The 24,286-nt window shown below is 40.3% G+C and overlaps 1 protein-coding gene across 1 annotated transcript in view; it reads right to left on the bottom strand.

Annotated features, from left to right (window-relative positions):
* Positions 1-2,660: 2,660 nt before the first annotated feature.
* The window catches only part of LOC111148703 (transmembrane p24 trafficking protein 10), a 46,196-nt gene continuing 24,570 nt past the window's right edge, over positions 2,661-24,286 (bottom strand). The window contains exons 2-5 of the mRNA XM_022505497.1: positions 20,438-20,549; positions 15,668-15,741; positions 6,164-6,290; positions 2,661-5,740 (exon numbers count right to left, since the gene is read on the bottom strand). Coding sequence (XP_022361205.1) covers positions 5,619-5,740; positions 6,164-6,290; positions 15,668-15,741; positions 20,438-20,549 — 435 coding nt within the window. The 3' untranslated portion in view covers positions 2,661-5,618. The remainder of the gene's footprint in view (positions 5,741-6,163; positions 6,291-15,667; positions 15,742-20,437; positions 20,550-24,286) is intronic.

Here is a 24,286-nt window from a genome sequence, read left to right as displayed (position 1 = left end):
TCGAGCCCCACATTGGGCTCTCTGCTTGGTGGGCAGCCTGCTTCCTTCTCTCTCTCTGCCTGCCTCTCTGCCTACTTGCGATCTCTGTCAAATAAATAAATAAAATCTAAAAAAATAAATAAAAATTATTTGATGGATAAATATTGGGTCATTATCACCTCTGTATAGAATATTTTTTAAACCTAAATGCAAGCCCAACTGATAATCCCTGTCATATTTCATTATGTTGGTTTCATTCCAGTATGCCAGATTATATAGATATTTGTAAATTTCTCAATTAATTCATTCAATAAACACTGAATACCAACTTGTGCCAGGTGCTGAGTTATAACAGAAAACAAAAATAGGGATGCCTGGGTGGCTCAGTTGGTTAAGCAGCTGCCTTCGGCTCAGGTCATGATCCCAGTGTCCTGGGATCGAGTCTCACATCGGGCTCCTTGCTCATCAGGGAGCCTGCTTCTCCCTCTGCCTCTGCCTGCCATTCTGTCTGCCTGTGCTTGCTCTCTCTCCCTCTCTCTCTCTGACAAATAAATAAAAAAAAATAAAATCTAAAAAAAAAAAAAGAAAGAAAACAAAAATAGCGTGGTTCCTACTCTCATGGAGCTTACAGTCCATATAACGAGTAACTAGGCAATTACAACTTTTCTGTGCTATAGTAAGTACAAGCTCCCAGAAAGGAATTTAGGAGGGGCATCTTTCCAAGCCAGACTTGCTGGGCTGATGAAGGCTTCCTGGAGAAATATGCAAAATGTTAAGTCAGTGATGGCTAAACAAAGTAGGGAGATCATTCTGGATAGACGCCATTTCAGTTACCTCCTCCTATTCATTACAAGGCATTTTGAGGATAGGTATTGCTTATTTATCTGAGTCTTCTCCAGAGTTTAACTCAGCATATTAAACAGAATATATGTTCAATAAATGTGGGTGTTTTTTTTTTTTCAGTTAAAAGAATGGAAAAAGTAATCACTTAAAATCGAGAGTAAAGAGGTTTCAGCCACAGCTTTTTCATTTTATTCTGGCATCTTTGCCATGAGGAATGATAGTTTTCTGTAGCTTTGTTAGCCTGGTATTACAAATTGTTTTAGTTATAATGCATAGATACAAGCTTAAGAGACAAATGTCCTGTTCTCTTAGAGAGTATGGAACAGAAACACTCGTGCTCAGTTCATTATACTCGATATAAATGAAACTAAACATCTGGCCTTTGAATATTCATAAATCCAGAAATACTGAACATTCTAAAGGTATAACTGATTTCAGACTGCCTTTGGACAAAAACGGATATATGTTGTATTTTAACAAGTAAACAGGATGCTATGTAGCAGAAGTTCCAGGTTGTGAATGGCAGATCCCTGGGGCCACAGAGTCACTGTAAAGATGAAAAAATCTACTAAAGTACCAAGCGAAGTCTGTACCTTCACTTTCCAATATTAGCCTCTAGCTACATACAGCTATTAAACACCTGAATTGCAGCTGGTCTGAATGCAGATGTGCTGTAGCTGTAAAATGCATAATGGACTTCAAAGACTTTATATGAGAGAAAGAAAGAAAAATACTCGCAGGGTGTCTGGGTGGCTCAGTCGGTTGGGTGCCTTACTTCAGCTTGGGTTATGGTCTTGGAGTCCTGGGATCCAGCCCCATATTGGGCTCCCTGCTCCTTGGGGAGTCTGCTTCTCCCTCTCCCTCTGCCGCTCCTGCTGTTTGTGCTCTATGTCAAATAAATAAAATCTTTAAAAAAAAAAATTCGTTAATCATTTTTATATTGACTGTATGTTGAAATGCTCTTTTGGATATGTTAGACTATATTATTAAAACTAATTTTGCCTGTTTCTTTTCACTTCACTGTGATACTAGAAAATTTAAAACTATACATGGGGTGTATGTTATGTGCAATACCACTACAGCAGACTGAATAATTAATATGCCAAACACATACTACCATTTAACAAGCATATGATACTGCTGAGATGATTAAGTTCATTTAAAAGTTTGGCTGAATTCGTTCACCGTTTATGTTCTGTAAAAGTAAATCATCAGTGAGAAATAAGACATTTTTGATATTAAAGGTTATATTCAAATTTGGGAATCCCTACTTTATAGACCATAGATTCACTGACAAATTATCTACTTTTTGGAGGACTGGAGGTTGAGGGTAAATAAGATGCCAGCCTTCAGGTTGACTCTTGGAAAGGAGCTTTATAAAAAAATGTTCAACTGTAAGTAAAAGGAAGGAGAAAATTGCCTTAACCCACTGGACTGGGTTTTATATAGATGTAATGGGCAAAAAAGCAAGTCCTAAGAGGTTCTGAACTGGGAGGGGAATTTTAAGAATGAACATAAGGGAGAAGACACTCTGGAAATAATTCCAATAGCAGTTTCCCAAAGAGAAGCTACAGAAAATGCTTGGCTTATAGAACCCTATTTTAGCCTTTCCGAAGATGTCAATTATTATGACTAAGTTTATATACACATTATATATAGCTTACATATTTATATATAAAAGATAATAAAATTGTCTTCGCTCAAGAAACTTTATCGATCTGTAGTAAATCACATAGAACCTTTTCTCTAATTTATCACAGATAACTTGCCATACTTTAAAACTGAAGAAAATGGAAGAATTATTGCCAATTCAGACAAAGATACTCATACACCTAAAATGGTTTCTGCTAGCATTTATTTGAGAAAATTTACACAAAAATCCCCAATCCAACATTTACAAGTGAATCTGTAGAAATCCCACATGCCTCTTTCCATTAAGCAAACAGAAAAATGGCTAATGACAGAAATTTATGACAATGATATAACAGCGCTTAAACTGTATCATTCCCCATCTGTATTATACAGACTGTGTTGAAAAGGCTCAAAATGGAGAAAAGCAGATAAACTCTTCATTTTTAAAGCTGATTTACTCTTGCACTAGCCTTCTATCAAAGGCAAATAATGTTTACTTTTTTGATAAAATGAAGGTGTAATTATCAATGAACTTTAAACTGAAAGCACAAGTGTCTGAGCTGGTATTTTTGGCATGTGAGTAAAAAGGAAAGAATGGAAAAAAAAAATCCCAGTTTCACAAAGTCACACTCGGAAACAGAAACATCATTAAAATAAAATGTTCTCCTCTCCTACCCTTTTCTTTGCCATTTTGTCAAAACAGAAGAACTTTCATTGCTTCTGAAAAAGGGGAAAGGCACCATTCAGAAATGAGAGTTTCTTATTAGGCTAAAGGTACAGAACAAAATTTGACCTTTAGACCTCTAAGAATGGATCTGACCCACAAGTATGGTTATTCTCTTCCCTACCTGGATGTATCCTCTGTCATCTAGTGTATGTAATACCACAGATGGACTTTCTCAACATCCACTGTCCTATGTTCAGGATTTGGCCTCCAGGTTCTCAGGAGCCGTACCTATCAATTCCCACCAGCAGATGGCAATGTTGCACAAATTAATGCTGCACCAGAGGCATTCACAGAAGTCAAGAGTCGGAGATAAAGGGCTTTCGGGTTCACAGTAGCTGGAACATTAACAGCCTGAGATTTTAACAACATAACTCACTCCCTCTTTTACTTTTGTATTTTACCCTGGTCATCACAACAGTGTTCTGTTAATTCTAATGCACTGCTTAACCGCAAGCTATATGCCCTAAGTCCTCTAATTCTTGCCTCTGCAGTTAGACAAAGCCCGGTAACAGTCTGCAGGGGTTAAGGGATTACAGAAAGGACAGACTCCTATCCATTTTCCTGGGTGAAATGGAGATATTTTCAAGTGACATTATTTTTTGTAACTGTCCACAAACATGCTCATTTGTAACCATACCTTTGCTTACTTAATGGCCTTTAGGCACCTTACATTCCCACAGTAATTCTTGGCTTTGCGTTTGCAACATTCAGTTTCAAGTATTTGTTCTATTCATAATCCTCCCAGGTGTGTTTTTCTTAGACCCCAAATGTCTTAATTTGCTAGATGGAACACATAAGGACAGGAATTAAGTCGGTGACTGGCCACGTAAGAGTAGTTGGTAAATTTTACTTGTATTTTCCTTGCTAGAAGTTATGTTAAAAATTCAAGCAACCACGTATCTGACAAAGAACTTGTATCTAGGATATATAAGGAACTCTGTAACTTAGAAAAAACAAGCTAATTAAAAAGTGCGTAAAAAGGATAGGAAAGGATATTTCATTGAGGAGGATATATGGACGATAAATAAGCACATGAAAAGAGGCTCAACATCATCTGCCATTAGGAAAATGCAAATTAAAACCATAATGAGTCATTACTAGACACACCAATGAGAATGACTAAAATAAAAAATAACAACAATAGCAAATACTGGAGAGGATTTGGAGAAATTGGACTGGTCACATGTTGCTGGTGGGAAGGTAAAATGGCAGTCACTCCAAGAAGAGAGTAGGATGGTTTCTCACAAAAATAAACACGTGCTTATCATACAACCCAGCAACTGCCCTCTTGGGCATTTATTTATCCCAGAGAAATGAGAATTTATGTTCACATGAAAACCTGTACATGAATGTTCATAGCAGCTTTAGTAGAAATGGCCAAAAACTGACAATAACCCAATGTCCTTCAATGGGGGAATGGTTAAACAAACTGTGGTACCTGCGTACCATGAAATACTCCTTAGCAATAAAAAGAAGCAAGCCATTGATAACATGCAGCAACGTGGATGGATTTCAAGGGAATTATGCTGAGTTTTAAAAGCCAATCTCAAAAGGTTACATACTGTATGATTCCATTTATAAAACATTCTTGAAATGACAAAATTAGAGATGGAGAACAGATCAGTGGTTGCCAGAAGTTGGGGCTCTGGGGAAAAGAAGGGAGCTGGCTATGGTTATAAAAAGTAGTAGTACAGGGATACGAGAGTTGGGACTGTTCTCTATCCTGCGGTGGTGATCACACAAATCCACACCTGATAAAACTGCATAGAGCTAAACACACATAAATACACAAAAGAGGTTCAAGCAGTTGAGCACAAATATTTTAATTCTCTAAAATGAAGTCCTCTTTAAGAGTTATGTACAGTACAAAGCTCATTTCTATGAGGTGTCCATCTATCACCCTTTCAAGAGACATGAATTTATGAAAGGAAATCACCAGAAGCTACCTAAACATTTCAGCTAAGGGTCAAGAGAAAGCGAAGTGTGTTTTCACGAAGAAATCCAAAGAGGACAATCAAAATGAAACAAGTTCAACATGGTCATACAAACCTTGGTAAAGGAACTAAAGTGGAAGCCCAAGCTGGTGAGCAAGTAGGAAAAGGAAAGAAAACATGGTTCAAACCGATCACAGGAGGAAACCCAGTACAAATGCTGACTTTGGCATTACCTAGGTAACCCCTATTTTTTGTTACAGAGGACTCTAATAATAGTCCTATTGTTGCAAAACTAGTCCCAATGCTACCAAGTTAAAAAGAAGTCTCTCACTGACTTGTTGGGTGTAGGCAGTAACCCCTGTCCTCCCACACCAAAAGAGATCAGTTCTGGCAAGAAAGCTCCAATGTGCCTTGATGGTGCTGTTAGAAGGATGCCCTAGGTTGGGCATGTCCCAGCGATGTTCAGCTGGCCGAGATACAAGGTGGGAGGAGACTGGGCCTTATTACTCAATCAACTTCTTGGCCTTGAAGAAGCGACGCAGGTAGAAGACCTGCCAGGTGGCTAGTCCAATGAGGCAGAACATTGAAAAGATGCTGAAGTACAGGACCCGAGTGTTTGTTGACTCTAAAAAAAACAAAAGTGTTATAAGGCAATGACGTGAGGCTCAGCAGGCTACACAGCGGCGGCGGTGGGGGGGGGGGGAGTAAATCATTAACTTCACTCAGGCCCTAGACCTGACAGTAGATTTTGGATTGTTTTTTCTTAAAAGTTCACTGTTTTAGAAGAAAAAAAAATTCACTGTTCCACATATAAATGTTAGAAATTACAAAGATTACTACTATCAGTTTGATACTCAATAAGCTGAGAATATGGTCAACTGCATACCACAGAAATTTCTATCCCCTTGAAAATCTAACAAAGCTCGTGTACCTGGAGAAGCAGCAACACTTAAGTAAGGGATCATCCCATTCCCCCATCCCCATTTGGCAAAACTGAGAAAAGAGTTCGGTCTCCTTTACGAAGAAACCAGAGCTGCTCTCCCCTCACCATTGGTATCTCGCATCTCCTCCTCTCGCTTCTTCATGTAGGCAAAATCGTTAACGATGGATTCTGAAAGGTCTTCTAAGCGTCGGAGCTCCACCTCTAAAGGCTTGAGCTTCTCAACCTTGGCAATCTGGAAAAGAAAGGAATTATGAACCCACTTCTTGACAAAACTGCTTTAGTCTAGAACACAAGGCGACAGATGAGTCTTTGAAAAGTTTCACCAAACCCAGGGCACTTGGCTGGCTCGGCTGGTAGAGCATGTGACTCTTTATCTCAGGGTTGTGGGTTTGGGCCCCATGTTAGATGTAGAGATTACTGAAAAATAAAATCTTAAAAAAAAAAAGTTTTACCAAACTTAAAATCTTTTCGGTTATCACTCTAACATTTTAAAATCTGGGCTTCTGTCCTTCCGCACAAACTGTTCCTATGTTTCCATCTCAGACTTTTTTGATACTTTAATTTTGATTAAAACCTCCTTGGAAGTACTATAATATGGTAGGTTATAAAGTAAAATATTTTCCTAAGATTTCTTATTTTATTGTTTAAAAGATTTTACTATTTATTTGAGAGAGACACAGCAAGAGAGGGAACACAAGCTGGGGAAGGGGGAGAGGAGAAGCAGGCTTCACACTGACCTCCTACTGATGTCCAAGAAAGAAACATTTATCAGCACAGTTGGAGTCATTGTTAGTCAGACGTGATTTTAAAAGAAAACCCTCCAAATTCCCAATACACAATGCACAGGAATGAGAGTATATGTAACTATAACATCAAGATAACAACTCACACTATAAAAATAGAGAATTCTTGTTTGCTCCTTTAAATCCCACAATAGCTTTAGGGTTTATATCGGAGCTCCAGAGCCCAGATGAATCCTAGCTTTGCTAAAAAACCAAAAAACAAAAAATGCAAAAACAAAAAACACTACATTTTTTTTTTAAAGAATTACATAGCCAGTTATCAAAAGAAATCTCCGAGGACTTCCCTGTATGCTAAAGAAGGAAGGATGTGAGAAAGAAATGAGCTGTTTTCCTTTCTCAGCCTAGACCACTGTGAAACCTCCAAGAGTACCTAGTAACTAAAGGCAGATATGACAAAAGCAAAGATTTTATTATTCTATTTTTGGTTTTTTTCCTATCACTCTAAGACTGTGATTTACTTTTAAAATGAGGATATACCACCAGAGTTTTCTAGATCTTAAAACTTATATACCAGCTGCTCTTAGATCTTTTCTACATAGAGAATTCATCAAAAATTCTTTTTCTATGGGTGCCTGATGGCTCAGTTAAGCGTCTTCCTTCAGCTCAGATCATGATCCCGAGGTCCTAGGATCGAGCCCCGCGTCATGCTCTCTGCTCAGTGGGGATTCTGCTTCTCCCTTTCCCTCTGCTCCCCTGCTCATGCTCTCTTACTCTATCTCAAATAAATAAATAAAATCTTTAAAATTTTTTTTTCTATATCTGCTTCTTTACTCTCTATTTATTTTATGTTCCCTATAGAACTCCCTACCTTTTCTTCTCTTTTGTCCAATTCACCTTCTTTGTTCTTTTTCAGTTAATGTTAACAGCAGTTAACATGGGATGAATAGGAAGAGTTTAAGGGTGTTCTTATGCTCTCTTTGCTCATCTACATTCTGCACTGAACATGTGAAGTTACTGAAAATTAAAGTTATTTGGGGAAACCTGGGTGGCTCAGATGATTAAGCATTTGTCTTCAGCTCAGTCTCAGATCTCCAGGTCCTGGGATCAAGCCCCATGTCTGGCCCCCAGTTCAGTGGGGAGTCTGCTTCTCCTTCTCCCTCTGCCTCTTCCCCTGCTTGTGCTCTCTTTGCCTCTCTCTCTCTCTCTCAAATGAATAAGTAAAATCTTAGAAAAAAAATTTTAAAAGTCACTTAAAATAAAACTAGAAATTGCTGTTAGGATGCGGATATAAAAATTAAGTATTTATTTATTTATATATTTTAAAAGAATTTATTTATTTATTTGAGAAAGAAAGAGCACAAGCAGGCAGAGTGGCAGGCAGAGGGAGAGAGAGAAGACGACCCTGACCAGGACCCTGGGATCATGACCTGAGCCAAAGGCAGCCATTTAACCAATTGAGCCACCCAGGAGTCCCTGAAGCTTATATTTAAATAAGGTACATAAAGTGTGATGACTCTGCAATGATCCACCTAAGTTTTCTTAGACTAGATGTACATTTTCTTACATTCGTAAAGTGTTGGCTTAGAATTAATGACATGACTGACAGCTAGAAACAGAATGAAGCTAACGGACTTTAACATTTAACTAATGGTTAGTTAATGCATTTAGCTAATTCTCCTAGCTTAATGCCCAAATGCCAAATTTTGTCATTAATTTAGAATACGCATCTGTTCATCTCGTATAGAGCCACAGAGCAAAAAAATTCCCCAGGGAAAAGCTATCAATACAAGATAGATATATATATATGTATCTATATATCTATATAGATACATATATATATATCTATATATCTATATAGATACATATATATATATCTATATAGATATATAGATACATATATATATATATAAAATAAGCTCAGTTTTCGCCTGTTTAACATTTTCCCTCCTGGTTTATACTTTTATCTCCAAAGCTTCCTGAATGAGATAGTATAAAAGCAATGGCATGAAATTTCTTTAGCAATAAATGATTTAGGGCTCTCTAAATAGAAACTTGCAAAAAGAACTGGAGATGAAACTATGGCCATGCCTCTGCCAGCTGAAAATATTCTTTATTTTAAAGATTTTATTTATTTGACGGGGAGGGGGGGAGCAAGCACAAGCAGGGGGAGCCACAGAGGGAGAGGGATTAAGCAGGTTCCCCGCTGAGCAAGGAGCCCAACAGGACCCTGCAATCCTGACCTGAGCTGATAGCAGAAGCTTAACCAACTAAGCCACCCAGGCGCCCCTGAAAATATTCTTAAAAAACAAAAACAAAAACAAAAACAAAACAAAACAAAAAAAACAAAAAACACTTTGAAGACTACTTCTAACCCTCCTCACCTTTTTTGTTAAATGACAATAGGCCAAATGCCTAAAACCTAAATGCCCTAAAACCTGAAAAACCAAGTAAACTTGATATTGAGGATGGCCTTTGTAAATTACAGACCAAAAATCCTGCTCCCAATCCTTTCCTTTTCTGATGTTTCATTTATTTTTTTGTTGTACAGGCAACACATAAACATGCTCTCTTGCTACACATGTCAACTATTCAGAAGCAAAGGGAACAAAAACAAAAAGCCTACCTTCACATGGCTCCTCAATTCCCATTACTCACACATTCCTTCTCAAAGGTAACCATGGTCATGCATTTGGTGTGTATCTTTCTAGACCTTGCTAGAAAGATACACGCTATTTATGCTTTGGTGTGCATATAAATGGACACAGAAACACACAATTAAAAACATATTTATTAATGGGGGGCCTACTGCACACATTGTCCACAGCTTGCTTTTTTTTCATTTAATAAGATCTTTCCAAAAACTTATGTGCTTATAGATTTACCTGTTCTTCTTAACTGCTACCCGGGATTCCATACTGCCTACAGGCCATTGTTTACTTAATCATTCAATTCCCCAACTATTTTCCAGTAGAGGTCCTACTCCAAACTCTAGTTCTATTCATAACCAAACAGCCCAATTCCCATTTTCCTTGATGTTGGAAATGCTGTTGATGTTATTTCCTCAATGAAATAACCCTTACTCAACCCTTTCCTTAATTTGGTAAATTATTTTCAGCCTCCTATGAGTGGGATGAAGGTCTCTTTCCCTAAAACACATCTCTGCCTAACAAACAGCTTTATTTACTTGATATTAATTTTAAATCTAGGAAAGTTAAAGAACTGCCAAGAGACTCAAACAATGTTGAAAACCAACTTTCTATTCCAACCATCTAACACATCGTGGATACTGAATGGAAAATAACAGTAATAATGGATATATATTTACATTTAATCTACACCTAGAGATAAAAAAAAATGTACAAAGCGGTCTTTAAAAAAAAAACCAAAAACATTTTAAGACCCTAACCACAGTGCTTTCTTGAGTGCTTACTACGTGCAAGGAACAAAGATAAATGATGATCTCTGCTCCTAAGAAGCTCATAGTCTGGTGGGGAGGCTCATATAAAAAACTATAACCATAATATAAGGCATTATATATTAATGTCTACAACATAGGCACACATTAAAAGTGAAAAGGAAAGAAAATAGCCCAAGATTAATCTTAGTTGTGAGGATAAAGGAAAGCTTAACAGGAAGCGGGTGAGGTGGGTCTCACAAATGACGTAGGATTTTGAGAGAGAAAGACATTCAAGGCTGAGGGGAAACTTGCAAACCAAAACACAGAGGGAGGACACTGCAGGCAGACCTTGTTTAGATTGTACATTGTCTGATCTGTGTGCGTGTGTGCGTGTACTCATGTGTCAACACACACCCATTCTTGGGGGAGGGTGGTTGGTAATCGCAAATATAATGCTCAAAAATTCGGGTGGAGCTCAACTGAGCAGAGGATGAAGAAAGTAGTATAGAGAATTAGATCTATCAGTATATATCTACAATGTGTATATATTTTATCCCTTATAATCTTGCTTAATCCTCCTAACCCTATATAAGGTGAATATTATTATCCCTAAAATTTTCAGATGAGTAAATTAAGATTCAAAGTGTTAAATAACTTGCCCAAGTTCTCAGAGCTTGATAGGAGTGGAGACTGGAATCCAAGTCTGAGTTTATATTTTATTCTGAAGGTACTAAAGGTTTGATGAAGGAGACTAGCAGACTCCACTAAGTTTTTTCTGGATCAAAGGTGAAGTGATCAAGCTATATTAGGCCACAAGGATCTGGGTAAGTTGTCCAGTTTACTAGTCAAACTTCCCTGGTTTCATGCTATTATTTTAATTTTTACAGACTAAGAGAGTAAAATGTTATGCAAATTGTCGTCACTATTCTCAGGAAGACCCTCTTCGCTTGCCCAGGACTAAGTATTCAATGAGTATCATCAAGATTTTTATCATAGTCAGTACAAAAAGATAACAAGAACACCTGTATCAAAAATCCCCACTGACTGTTGTTCTGCTCTTCCTAAAATGTGTGATTTAATGTTCAAACTGTCTGTAAGAATGTGAAATTATGCTTGTTTCACGACTGCACGCCATTATTCCAGTCTACTTACTTCTCTCTACTCAGACTGGAAAGGTGATCTCTATATTTTGCCAACAGCTTGATGAAAGCAAAGCCTACTTGACGTTATGTACCAGAGGTTGTCCACTAGAGGGTAGCATTTCCCCGGTAAACTGTACAATGGCCATTCAATGAAGAGTACTAGAGCTACAAAGGAGTTCATTTGACAAATGAAACTCAAGTTTCCACAGTTAATCAAGTCCACTGGGTGGAACACCAGGCCTAGCAGATCCACGGTCTCTTGAATGCCTAGACAAGGTCACCAGAGCATTTATTCAGCATCAGAACTGCAAAGCTCTGCTGCTGTAAAATGCAAGCAAAACCATACCTTTGACTTCCAAAAGCCTATCTGCTCAGTGTACCCAAATCCTTCCTATCTTTCAAGCCTTAACCATGAAGCTTCCTTTAACCACTTCCGTCAACACCCACTCCCTCTTTCCTAAAGTCCTACAGCACTCAGACCGTGCCACATAATTAATAATCATATATTGTCATAGTCACATTGTTTTTTTCCCCACGCTAGTTTGGCCCCTGAACTCACACAATGTATACTTTGTGTAGCATCCCCATTTGATGCCTTCTTCAGAAGAGCCAAGTTTCTCATAGGAGATTAATAAGTGTTGTTGGTGTCCTGAAGAAAGGCTTCCTCAGAGCGCTCTGCATCTACTCTGACCTAGTGCTCAGGAGAAAGTCTTCCCTACCATGCTATCTCTCATCTGCGGTGGTCAGGACTGCTTGGAAAAGATGCAATTCAGAAAGCCTTTCCCTGCATATTTCCAAAAATACGTGAAATTACCCCCCCCCTTTTTTTTAGATTTTATTTATTTATTTGACAGACAGAGATCACAAGTAGGCAGAGAGGCAGGCAGAGAGAGAAGAAAGCAGGTTCCCCGCCGAGTAGAGAGCCCGACACGGGGCTCGATCCCAGGACCCTGGGACCATGACCCAAGCCGAAGGCAGAGGCCCCAACCCACTAAGCCACCCAGGCGCCCCCAAATTACCCTTCTTAAGCCATATCCAAATCTTCCACTGCCCTATTGATGACCTGAACCTAGAATTCAGAGTCATATGTAATTACACCAAGGAAACATTCTCTGAAAAACTTCTTAAAACACACATGAAACCGACCTCTCTATAGAGAATTATTGGATTGTTTTCCTTGGTGGAGCACTGAAACTCAAGAGAAGCTTCTTGTGGTAAGCCAATTACAGTCAAATTGCTGTTACCTCCACACTCCCCACCAGAGCCCCCCAAATTTTAGAAGAGTAACAGCGGAGATCATCTAGTCTCCATAATGAAGATAAAGAAGGCAGACCTCAGCCAAAGACAAGTCTACTTGTGTGGGGAGATATGTGAATCACAAGCCTCTTCACAGAAGCTCAAAAGGTCAAGAATGTGCCAACATAAGGCCAGACTATACGGCCAATCTTAGGGTTATATGGAATTTAGCATGATCCTATTTACTTTGTCAGAGTTTCCAGAAAGGGTAGGCAAAGGGAGCAAAATCCACTGAACTAACCAAACTATGGGTCGGGTTCCTTGCCCATACATTATTCCATTTAGCTCCTGTCAAGAGAAGTATTTTGGAGCTAGTACACAGAACCAGAGTTCTTCCTCCCTAAGTGCACTCAAAAAAAGTAGAACTTTTGGAAAGTCTTCAGCTGTTGCTCCAACAAGGGCAACTGTTTTTGGTATACACGTTGACAGCAAATGACACACTAACAGAACTCACAGGCACAAGAGGATTTTAGTTGTGCTGAAAATGCAGACATCCACATCAAGAAGGGACATACACTGCCCCAGAGTTAGAGGATGGGTCAGATAGCTCCTTCTTCGTGGGATAGTTACTGCCTTCATTTCCGCAACTGCAGGATTAGACAATTACTTCTCCTAAGCAGCTGCTCTAGTTCCACAGACCACAAACTCAAAAAAAAAAAAAAAAAAAAACTATACTGGCTCAATTCACATACCGACTCTATACAGATGTGCCCCCCCTCCCCCAACCATGGGCAAAAGACAGTGGTGAAAGGTCCTTAAAATTCAACACAGGAAATCAAAAGTGCTTTATTTCTGAGGGCATAAGCATTCTGAACTCTTTAAAGAATTCAAACTACAATATGCTTCTTTACAACAGGACAACCATTCCAGCTTCTAAATATCATCTTACATTTGTACTGTTTACATACTAACTTCACATGCACTAATTAAGTAAATCCTCTGTAACAATTTAGCAGGCATTGGAGCCCTCTGGCCCAGCTACTGAAACACTGACTACTATTCAATTTTACAAAACCACAAGGGACTTTAGAATCATGAAGCCCACAGCTGTGAGGGAGAAACTTAAAGAAATGTGCCACCTCCCTAAAGCCAAATGTTTATACCAACAGGCCCAAATCCTCTGGAGATAAAAGCTATTACTTCAAGGGCCTGAAATTAAATGCCTCAGAACCTCTACATACACTCAGTGCTCTCTGGTAATTAACCAGAGAACAAGTGTTTCTATTATTCATGTTCTTGTCACAGGCACTTGCTGAGAGACAAGTAACAGCTATTTCTAAGCAAGATTCAAGGGAGCCTAGCCACTGACTGAGGAAAGGGCTGCTTTTTGCCTGTGTTGAAACCACTTCTCCTCTGCCTCAGTTTGCTTTGGGGGGGGGGGGGGGGGGGCTGGTGGTAAGGTCGCCAAAAAGAGTAGTAGCAGGAGTTAGTTTCTTGGTTAAGAAACAAAATTTAGAGCTGTGTTGTAACTATGTGCGTAATGACGCTTAAGACGTGCCAGACTTCCAAAGCAGGAAGCAGGCAAAGGAAGTCTGTGGTTTCCTTTCTGCTAGGGATTCCCCTCTTGGGTTAAGCAGAAGGTCAGGAAAGATAAAAGTCCTTCCCCAATGTCAACAAAGTCCAAGGATGGTAGACATTCCAGGAGGAACAGGAGTTCTAATATGCTTTGTGACAGAGATGTCCACATCATTTTCCATGTAAACTCACAATAATGCCCTCTGTTTTAGAGGGAAAAATGGTATCTAATGTCTCATCACGTGCCCTATTACTTAATATAATGGCAGCCATCGTATCAGGAGGAAAAAGTTACAACAGGTAAAATTTCTGGTGTAACAATGCACGCTGGCTTAGAGAGTGGTGTCAAGTTAAGAAGACAGCAGCAGTCATCGAAAACTGAAAATCATCTTACCTACTCTTCTACCTCAGAAAAACTGCAACAAGATTTTCTCTTTTTTACCTTACAATAGCATTTTTACAATATCTTATTTAAATATAATTAAGACTGCCCTCAACCATCAAAGTTTAAAAAGGATTATTTCAATTTACTCTTCATTTCATCAAATAAAGAGGCTCTTTTGCTTTCTTTCTGTTTTTTAACTAAACCAGCTTAGACACAGAAACAAAGCAATTCAAAGTCTCTACGAGGAACTATCTTCCATTCACTACCTCTAGTGCCTCCCTCCCTCCTGTTCATCACCTACAAATAACTCAGCCTTGTGTTCTTCTACTGGATATCTGAACTATGAAAAAGAGGAAAGACTTGAGCTGCAATTGTTGTACTGCTACTTCCTGTTGGAGAATTAGCTGGTCACTTCCAATCTTCTTCCATTTTAGGACATTTCCCTCCCAGGTCCTGACCAAAGATGGAGCAACTTTCTGTGGGTCCACCAGTCCCATGAAAATTCTCTCAAATCACTTAAATCAACTTTCTTTTATTTAGTTTACATTCTTTAAAAAACCATTTACATTTCCTGTCCCCCACCTCTTCTTCATACTTTCAGGTCCTGTTGTAAGACGATTTCTGATCTGGGTAAAAACACTCAACTTTCTGTAAAGACCAATCCTCCAGTCTTAAATAGTTCTTGTGGCTTTGGGGTTTTTTAAATGATTTTATTTATTTGAGAGAAAGAAAGAGAGAGAAAGTACACCTACAAGCAGGGGAAGGAGGAGAAGGAGAGGGAGAAGCCGACTCTCCACTGAACAGGGAGCCCAACATGGGGCTCAATCCCAGGGCCCTGAGATCATGACCTGAGTTGAAGGCAGATGCTTAATGAACTGAGCCACCCAGGTGGTCCCTACACACCAACACTGTCTATGGGGTAGTTGGTTCAGTCATTTGGCCAAAGCCACAGCCAGATTATTGTTCAAGGCTGTTAACACAACTTTTTGTATCAATAAGATTGTAGCTGGTTGTCACATGACTGCTGAGAAAACAAAAGCCTTCTGGGCAAAGCACAGCCAGTTGGCCTGACTGGGTCACAGAAGCCTCATAGCACAGCACACTACTACTGGCTGTTAGAGCAGGACATACCTCTTCGTAATTTTTCGCCTCCACTCCGTGCTTCATGTCTAGAATCACGAGTTGATCAGGTATCCGCCCTGTTCCTGAGAAGGAAATAAAAAGATTCACTGTGTAGAATATTTAAAATTCCGGGAAATCACCCACCCACCCTCCCTCTCTCTAACCCCTACCCTCTCAATAGAGGGAAACAGCCACAACTCCTCCCCCTACTCAGCTGCAGAAAATTCCTGGCTCTTGCTAAAATCACCAGCATTCCAGACAAAGCCTCTATCTGTGTGGGGTGCCGGAAAGCAACGAGAACATGCTGCTGGCAAACATCTCTGAGCCGGCAGGACACAAGACACTGCAGCTGGTACTGCACAGGGACAGAGGAGCAGAAGAGACAATATATAGGCTTACTGGATTAGGAAATAAAAGTCAAGTCAAAACAGTATAAAACTGAGTGGCATATAGACCAATAGGTAGTGGGGCACCAACTAAGATTGAAAGGTCTGTTTCCACATGAAAAGGGTGCCCTGTCAAATTTTGAAAAAAAGGATTATTGGGTATATGCTAAGCTTGGATTTACTTAACATAAACATGAGTACTGAAAACATCACAGAATTTAGCTAATATTCCACTTTAATTCAAGCCTTTTGGTTCAATGTAAGGACATTTTAGTAGGTCGGTAAAATGTTATAGGACCCACAAAACACTTAAAAGAGAACAGCCCAAGAAAAACACTTGTAAAGAAGAGTACAATTTTCAGGGATGCTACTTAGAAAGAGAAATGTCTATTTGGGACAGGAGTGCCAACAGAGCTAGGCTCATATTAGAAAAGGTAAATTGATTCAGCTTGATAAAAAAGAATTTAATCTTAAATCAACAGGTAGGAGAGAAAAAAAAGAGTCAAGAGTCCCAGAAAACTGCTTAGCCTCAGTCCCCAGGAATTCACGTAATTATTTATGAAATAGAAAACTGCCTCCATGGGGGGCACCTGAGTGGCTCAGTTGATGAAGCGTCTGCCTTTGACTCAGATCATGATCCCAGAGTCCCAGGACATCCCGTCAGGCTCAGAGCCTGCTTCTCCCTCTGCCTGCCACTCCCCCTGCTTGTGTGCTCGTGTGCGCTCTCTCTCTCTCTTTCTCTTCTCTCTGACAATCAATCAATCAATCAATCAATCAATTCTTTTTAAAAACCCTGCCTACATGGAATTAGGAGTTTAGGGCAACGCTGCCACTTAAGCAGGGGAGTTCTCCAAACTACAAGCCAGAGAGAACAGTACTACACTCTGCGTCTTGAAGCTTCTGAAATGGACTGAAGTCAATTCAATAACTACTCAGTGAGAACACACTAGGTGACTGAATTACAATCTCTGCCTTCAAACAATTCGATGGGGATCTAAGACAAGCATGCATAAGAGCTATGATCCAAATGCAAAGCAGTAAAAATCTGAAGAGGAAAAACCCAGTTCAGATAATCCCAGCTATGGAGTAAAGGTTAGAGAAGGGAAGGGAGTAGCTGTGGACTGACTTTACTAAATAGAGAGAGCACCTGAAGTCAAGGACAAAGTACTCTAGGCAAAGGGCAAAGCACAGGCAAGGGCTCAAACACTGAAATGAGTATGGATGTTTAAAAGACAGTTAAGGGGGCGCCTGGGTGGCTCAGTGGGTTAAAGCCTCTGCCTTCGGCTCAGGTCATGATCCCGGGATCCTGGGATCGAGCCCCGCATTGGGCTCTCTGCTCAGCGGGGAGCCTGCTTCCTCCTCTCTCTCTCTCTCTCTCTCTCTCTCTCTGCCTGCCTCTCTGCCTATTTGTGATCTCTGTCAGATAAATTTAAGAAAAAAAAAAAAATAAAAAATAAAAGACAGTTAAGAAGTTCTTTTAGACAGATTAGAAGGATCAACCTGAAAGGAACAGAGGGACACCCGGTTGACTCAGTTGGTAGCACATGTGGCTCTTGGTCTTGGGTTGAGTTTGAGCCCCACATTGGGTGTTAAGAGATTACTTAAAAATAAAATAAAAATCTTTTTAAAAATGCACATCAGGGGTGCCTGTGTGGCTCAGATGGTTAAGCATCTGCCTTCAGCTCAGGTCATGATCCCAGGATCCTGGGACTGACTCCCACATCAGGTTCTTTGGTCAGCAGGGAGCCTGCTTCTCCATCTGTCTGCCATTCTCCCTGCTTATGCTCTGTCTCTCTCTCTGACAAATAAATAAATAAAAATCTTGGGGTGCCTGGGTGGCTCAGTTTGGGTGTCTGCCTTCAGCTCAGGTCATGATCCCAAGATTTGGGAATTAAGCCCTGCATCAGGCTCCCTGCTCAGCGGGGGGCCTGCTTCTCCCTCTTCCGCTCCGTCTGCTAATATTCCTCTCTTGCTGTCTCTCTGTCAAATAAATAAACAAAATACTCAAAAATAAATAAATCTTTTTAAAAATGTAAATTAAAAAAAAGAGAGAGAAAGCAACAGAAATAACACTACTTAGGTAGGACTAAGAAACTAAGTCACAGATGCCTTCTGAGCATTAAACCAGTCAGTCTGCAAAACAAAACAAAAAGTGGCACCCAGAGAGGGAGATCTCTTCCCTCAAATCCAATGTGTAATCGTGATCACAGCACTGGCCCGTAACAGATGCAGTGCAGATTTTTGCTTCTCCTTCCTCATTTAAAAAATTATGAAACTGAATCAGCTTACAACCCCACCTGGCCCAAAAGATGAAAATATTTTCTTCTTAACAGACTCTTCCCAACATCTCTCTGTTGCCACAGCACAGCATTAGCATTATTCAAACACAAGTGAAACCATGAAACCACAGACCTCTGGCTATTCTCAGTCTAGACCACAGGGTCTCTTGCACAGACCAGCTAGCCTAGCCCCTTAGCTGACATCATGGCCCTAAAGGGTCCCTTTTGTTAAAAACAAAACAAACACCAAACTTCTCTGCATTTCTCTGTCAAATGGACAATTTCTTTTTTTTTTTTTAAGATTTTATTTATTTATTTGACAGACAGAGATCACAAGTAGGCAGAGAGAGAGAGGAGGAAGCAGGCTCCCCACTGAGCAGAGAGCTCTATGCGGGGCTCGATCCCAGGACCCTGAGCCGAAGGCAGAGGCTTTAACCCACTGAGCCACCCAGGTGCCCCAAATGGACAATATCTTAAAAGCTGCTCTAAAGACTATAAGGTATCTTGTTTCCATATCAATATAAATGAAACTAGAAATTGAGCGCTGACTATACTGTTGTGTGTATACATTTACACATATATATACACACATATGTATTTGGGGGGTACAGCAGGGGGAGAGGGAGATAGAAAATCTTACGCAGGCTCCACGTCCAGCACGGAGCCCAACGCAGGGCTCGATCCCAGGCCCGAGATCACTCATGACCTGAGCCAAAATCAAGAGCCAGCCACTTAACCAACTGAGCCACCCAGGCGCCCCAACACAATCCATGATTTAAAAGAGTTCACATTTGTGTGGTGACAGATACAGACACAGAAGATATTCTGAAAGAAGTATCAGTATAACTCGATGATAGGCTGAAAAACGCAAGAATAACTTCAAAATGTGAGCCCAAGTAACTGGGAGGATAGTAGTTAACACTAGTAAGAGGGGGAATTCGTTTGAAAGGGAGGCTTGTGAACACAGTCTGAGACACCTTGGTTTTGAGGCAAGAGTGGCACAACCATGTGGAAATGTCTAGAATATAGTTGAGACATCCTGGAACTGGCACCAGTGGGAGCAGACAGAAGGGTATCAGTGATGAAATCACCATTAAAATCCTTTAATTTTTTAAAATTTTTCATCTATTCGCCCCTTTACTTCTGACAACCTCCGTTGGCTTTTAGGCTAGATTGACCAACTTTAGATCAAGGGAGTCAATTCTTGATGAACTGTCAAAAGCAGCTGGTTTGTCTGCTGCCCTGGGAAGGGAATCCACTGACACTGTTTTAGCAAAGGTGCTCGCTCTTCTTCCAGGATCCTATGTTCTGAATATTCTACAAATGTAAAACTGGCAGAAGTCCTTTTGCTACTACACAGAAGAAGCCCGAGACTAAAATTAAATGGAGGCAAGGAAAGGAAACACTGAGAGGTAGAGTTCCAATGACACTGTTGAAACACCAAGATGCCGCTGGGCCTGAGGTCAGCACCCCACTGCAAAGTCCCCAGTTCAGAGAGTCCAACGATCTCTCTCTTCTTTTTCTTTAAGACACTTTGAGTTTTTACATCCTGCAGCCCAAAAGGGTCCCAACTAATATAACAATTACAAACGCATTAAACTTTTAGAGTCTAGTGTCCTTTAAGCTAATGAATAGGGAGTAAAAAGGAGTCTGCCTTTTCACCCGTTACTAAGCACAGAAGCCATCAAGTATTCAGACTGAACAGTACTATGGGGTCTTGACCTTGAGATGCACAGAAGAATCCACACCAAGATAGAACTAGGAAAATGCTCTGGAAACCGAAAGTATTTCTAACTTTGCCATATATTGTTTGTCAGACAGGCCTTATTTCTGATCCCTGAGAAAATGTGTCACTAGCATATATATAAATGCATTATATTCCAGCATCTATATGGAATTCGCCTCTATCATTCAAGCCAGATATGTCACAGCATTGAAGAAATGCCTACTCCTGTACATGAAGAACTCAGCTGATTAGCCAACTTTCACTCCTATGTGTGAAAGACATCAACAAATGTAGTTTCTTTTCCTTTTCCCAATAGCCCAAGAGAGAAAGTTCAGGCTCTAACTTGAGAGGAGACACTTAATTCAGGGAAAACACTCTGATTACTTACCCTTGCTCTCAAAACACACTTCAAACATGTCATAATCTTCAGTGGTAAAGGCAAATTTCCCCTTGGTTGCATCTTCCTTGGAGTATAGAATATGACCAGCAGAATCTGTGATCTAAAATAAAAGGTAAGTAAGAACAGGAAGTAAATAACATTGGGGAAGAGAACTTAATAGAAACTGGAGAATGGGAAGAAACAATGTTTAGGAAGACAGTTGATATTTCTCATTATGATGACTATGTTCAGTCCCTTCTTAAAGACAGGAACTGGATTAGAAGATGAAACCCAAATACAGCAAATTTCTTTCCTTCAAACATACATATAGCCACACTTAAGGCTAAAACGTCACTGCCACTGAATGTCTTACCATACTAAAAAGGCAATACAACTGATATAAATTGGGCTTATTAGCAAAAGTTTGCTATAGAAAATGTATACCAGTATCAATACCTAGAAAGAGACAGGTCACAAAAATGAAGTGGACAATTACCAGAAGAACGTACTACAAAAAGGAGAAAGACATAGAAGAACACATGTCTTCTAGGATCACAGGGGAAGGGAGGGAAAAATGAAACAAGATAAAACCAGACAAGGAGATAAAACTTAAGAGACTCTTGGTCTCAGGAAACAAACTGAAGGTTGCTGGAGAGGAGGAGGGTGCTCAGAGGGATGGGGTGGCGGTGTGATCTGCACTGGGGAAGGTATGTGCTATGGTGAGTGCTGTGAATTGTGTAAGACCAATGAATCACAGACCTGTACCCCTAGTACCTCTAAAACAAGTAATACATTATATGTTTAAAACAAACACATCTCTTCTATAAAACAAATTTTGATGGGGTAGAGGTGGAGGCAGAGAATGGAAATGAGATATCTGATGCAAAAAGAGAAGGAAAGAAGGTATGCGTGGAAAAGAGTCTGGAAGATCGACTCCAAATTTCACATCAATTATGTCAGTGGTCAAATGGGGTGGCAGAAAGACATGGGGGATAAACAAGAAATCTGTCCTTAAAAAGGCATCCTTAGCTTCCACCAGTGATAATTTCTTTCTTCTAGATTGTTAGCTTTAGTTCTCCAAACTGAAACTGCTCCATTGGCAGAGAATGGCCTGTAAGCGCAGATGATGTGGCATACACTGGTAAGTGAATGGTCATATATAAAACAAGGGAATGACACAGTAGTATGACACACTGGATTGCAACTTCTTTACTGGGGCTCACGGCTGTCCTGGCTGAAGGCACATTTCATTATTTAAGACAGGAAGCTACTTGCAATATGGAACACAAAAGCAGTAGCTTCCTTAAACTAGATGTTCTAATGCTGTCTGTAAAGTAAGATTCATTTATAGGTGAGATTTTATTTATTTATTTATTTACTTTTATTTTTTGAAAGATTTTATTTATTTACTTATTTATTTTTTAGAGAGAGAGAGAGAGTGAGAGCACACAAGCAGGCAGAGTGTCAGGCAGAAGCAGAGAGAGAAGCAGGCTCCTGGCCGAGCAAGGAGCCGGATGCAGGACTCGATCCAGGGACCCTGGGATCATGACCTGAGCCAAAGGCAGCAAATTAACCAACTGAGCCATCCAGGTGTCTCTACAGGTGAGATTTTAAATGTGAAAACTGAGCAGAACACAAAAGCTTATGCATTTAAAGCACTTTAATGACACTACTTTTTCCCGAGTAGTAAGACTTCTTTATACATTTATCTTTCTTTCGATTTTCTACAAAGGTATGTATCACTTACGGTCAGAAATAAAGGTATTTCATTTTGGGGAAAAACACAGTAACTAAAGAATAGTTTTTGGGTGCCTACGTTCACCACATTGGGCTCCCTGCTCTGCGGGGAGCCCGCTTCTCCCTCTCCCTCTGCCCCTCCTCCCTGGTTGTGTTCTCTCTCCCTTAAATGAATAAATAAAATCTTTAAAAAAAAAAAAAAGAATAGTTTTCACTGCTAGACTAATTTGAAATGAGGGGCTAATTAAAAAAGGTTTTGGGGAGGAGTCAAGATGGCGGAGAAGTAGCAGGCTGAGACTACTTCAGGTAGCAGGAGATCAGCTAGATAGCTTATCTAAAGATTACAAACACCTACAAATCCAACGGGAGATCAAAGAGAAGAAGAACAGCAATTCTAGAAACAGAAAATCAACCACTTTCTGAAAGGTAGGACTGGCGGAGAAGTGAATCCAAAGCGACGGGAAGATAGACTGCGGGGGGAGGGGCCGGCTCCTGGCAAGTGGCGGAGCAACGGAGCACAAAATCAGGACTTTTAAAAGTCTGTTCCGCTGAGGGTCATCGCTCCAGAGGCTTAACCGGGGTGAAGTCCACACGGGGTCAGCGTGGCCTCAGGTCCTGCAGGGTCACAGAAGGATCGGGGGTGGCTGAGTGTCGCAGAGCTTACAGGTATTAGAACGGGGAAGCCGGCTACAGAGACAGAGCCGAGGAGTGAGCTCTAAACTCGGGGTTACCTTGAACCGGTCACAGGCTTGGTCAGCTTGGAGCGTGGCTGGGGCCAGGGTGACGGGAGTAACTGGGCCCTGTTCTCTGAGGGTGCACTGAGGAGTGGGGCCCTGGGCTCTCTGCTCCTCCAGGCCGGAGACTGGGAGGCCGCCATTTTTATTCCTGCCCTCCGGAACTCTACGGAAAGCGCTCAGGGAACAAAAGCTCCAGAAAGCAAACCCAAGCGGATTACTCAGCCCCGCCCCTGGTAAGGGCGGTGCAACTCCGCCTGGGGCAAAGACACTTGAGAATCACTACAACAGGCCCCTCCCCCAGAAGATCAACAAGAAGCCCAGCCAGGACCAAGTTCACCTACCAAGGAGTGCAGTTTCAATACCAAGGAGAGCAGCGGAATTCCAGAGGAGAAGAAAGCAAAGCACGGAACTCATGGCTTTCTCTCCATGATTCTTTAGCCATTCTTTAGCCGTGCAGTTAATTTAATTTTTTTTCTTTTTCAATTTTTTTTCCTCTTCTCCTGCTAAATTTTTTTAACTTTTACCCTTTTCTTTTTTAACGTTTTTTTAACTAGTTTATCTAATATATATATATTTTTTCCTTTTTATATTTTTTCTTTATTGGTTTTCTTTTTTTAATTTTTTTTTTTTTCTTTCTGAACCTCTTTTTATCCCTTTCTCCCCCCTCACGATTTGGGATCTCTTCTGATTTGGCTAAAGCATATTTTCCTGGGGTTGTTGCCAACCTTTTAGTATTTTACTTGCTCCTTCATATACTCTTATCTGGACAAAATGACAAGGCGGAAAAATTCACCACAAAAAAAAGAACAAGAGGCAGCACCGAAGGCTAGGGACCTAATCAATACAGACATTGGTAATACGTCAGATCTTGAGTTCAGAATGAGGATTCTCAAGGTTCTAGCCGGGCTCGAAAAAGGCATGGAAAATATTAGAGAAACCCTCTCGGGAGATATAAAAGCCCTTTCTGGAGAAATAAAAGAACTAAAATCTAACCAAGTTGAAATTTAAAAAGCTATTAATGAGGTGCAATCAAAAATGGAGGCTCTCACTGCTAGGATAAATGAGGCAGAAGAAAGAATTAGTGATATAGAAGACCAAATGACAGAGAATAAAGAAGCTGAGCAAAAGAGGGACAAACAGCTACTGGACCACGAGGGGAGAATTCGAGAGATAAGTGACACCAGAAGATGAAACAACATTAGAATAATTGGGATTCCAGAAGAAGAAGAAGGAGAGAGGGGAGCAGAAGGTATATTGGAGAGAATTATTGGAGAGAATTTCCCCAATATGGCAAAGGGAACAAGCATCAAAATCCAGGAGGTGCAGAGAACCCCTCTCAAAATCAATAAGAATAGGTCCACACCCCGTCACCTAATAGTAAAAC

This window comes from Enhydra lutris, unplaced genomic scaffold, assembly GCF_002288905.1.
Source record: "Enhydra lutris kenyoni isolate GAN:26980312 unplaced genomic scaffold, ASM228890v2 scaffoldscaffold20, whole genome shotgun sequence".
NCBI lineage: Eukaryota > Metazoa > Chordata > Mammalia > Carnivora > Mustelidae > Enhydra > Enhydra lutris.
The sequence above is the reverse complement of the archived record's forward strand: the minus strand, read 5'-3'. Positions and strand labels throughout refer to the sequence as shown.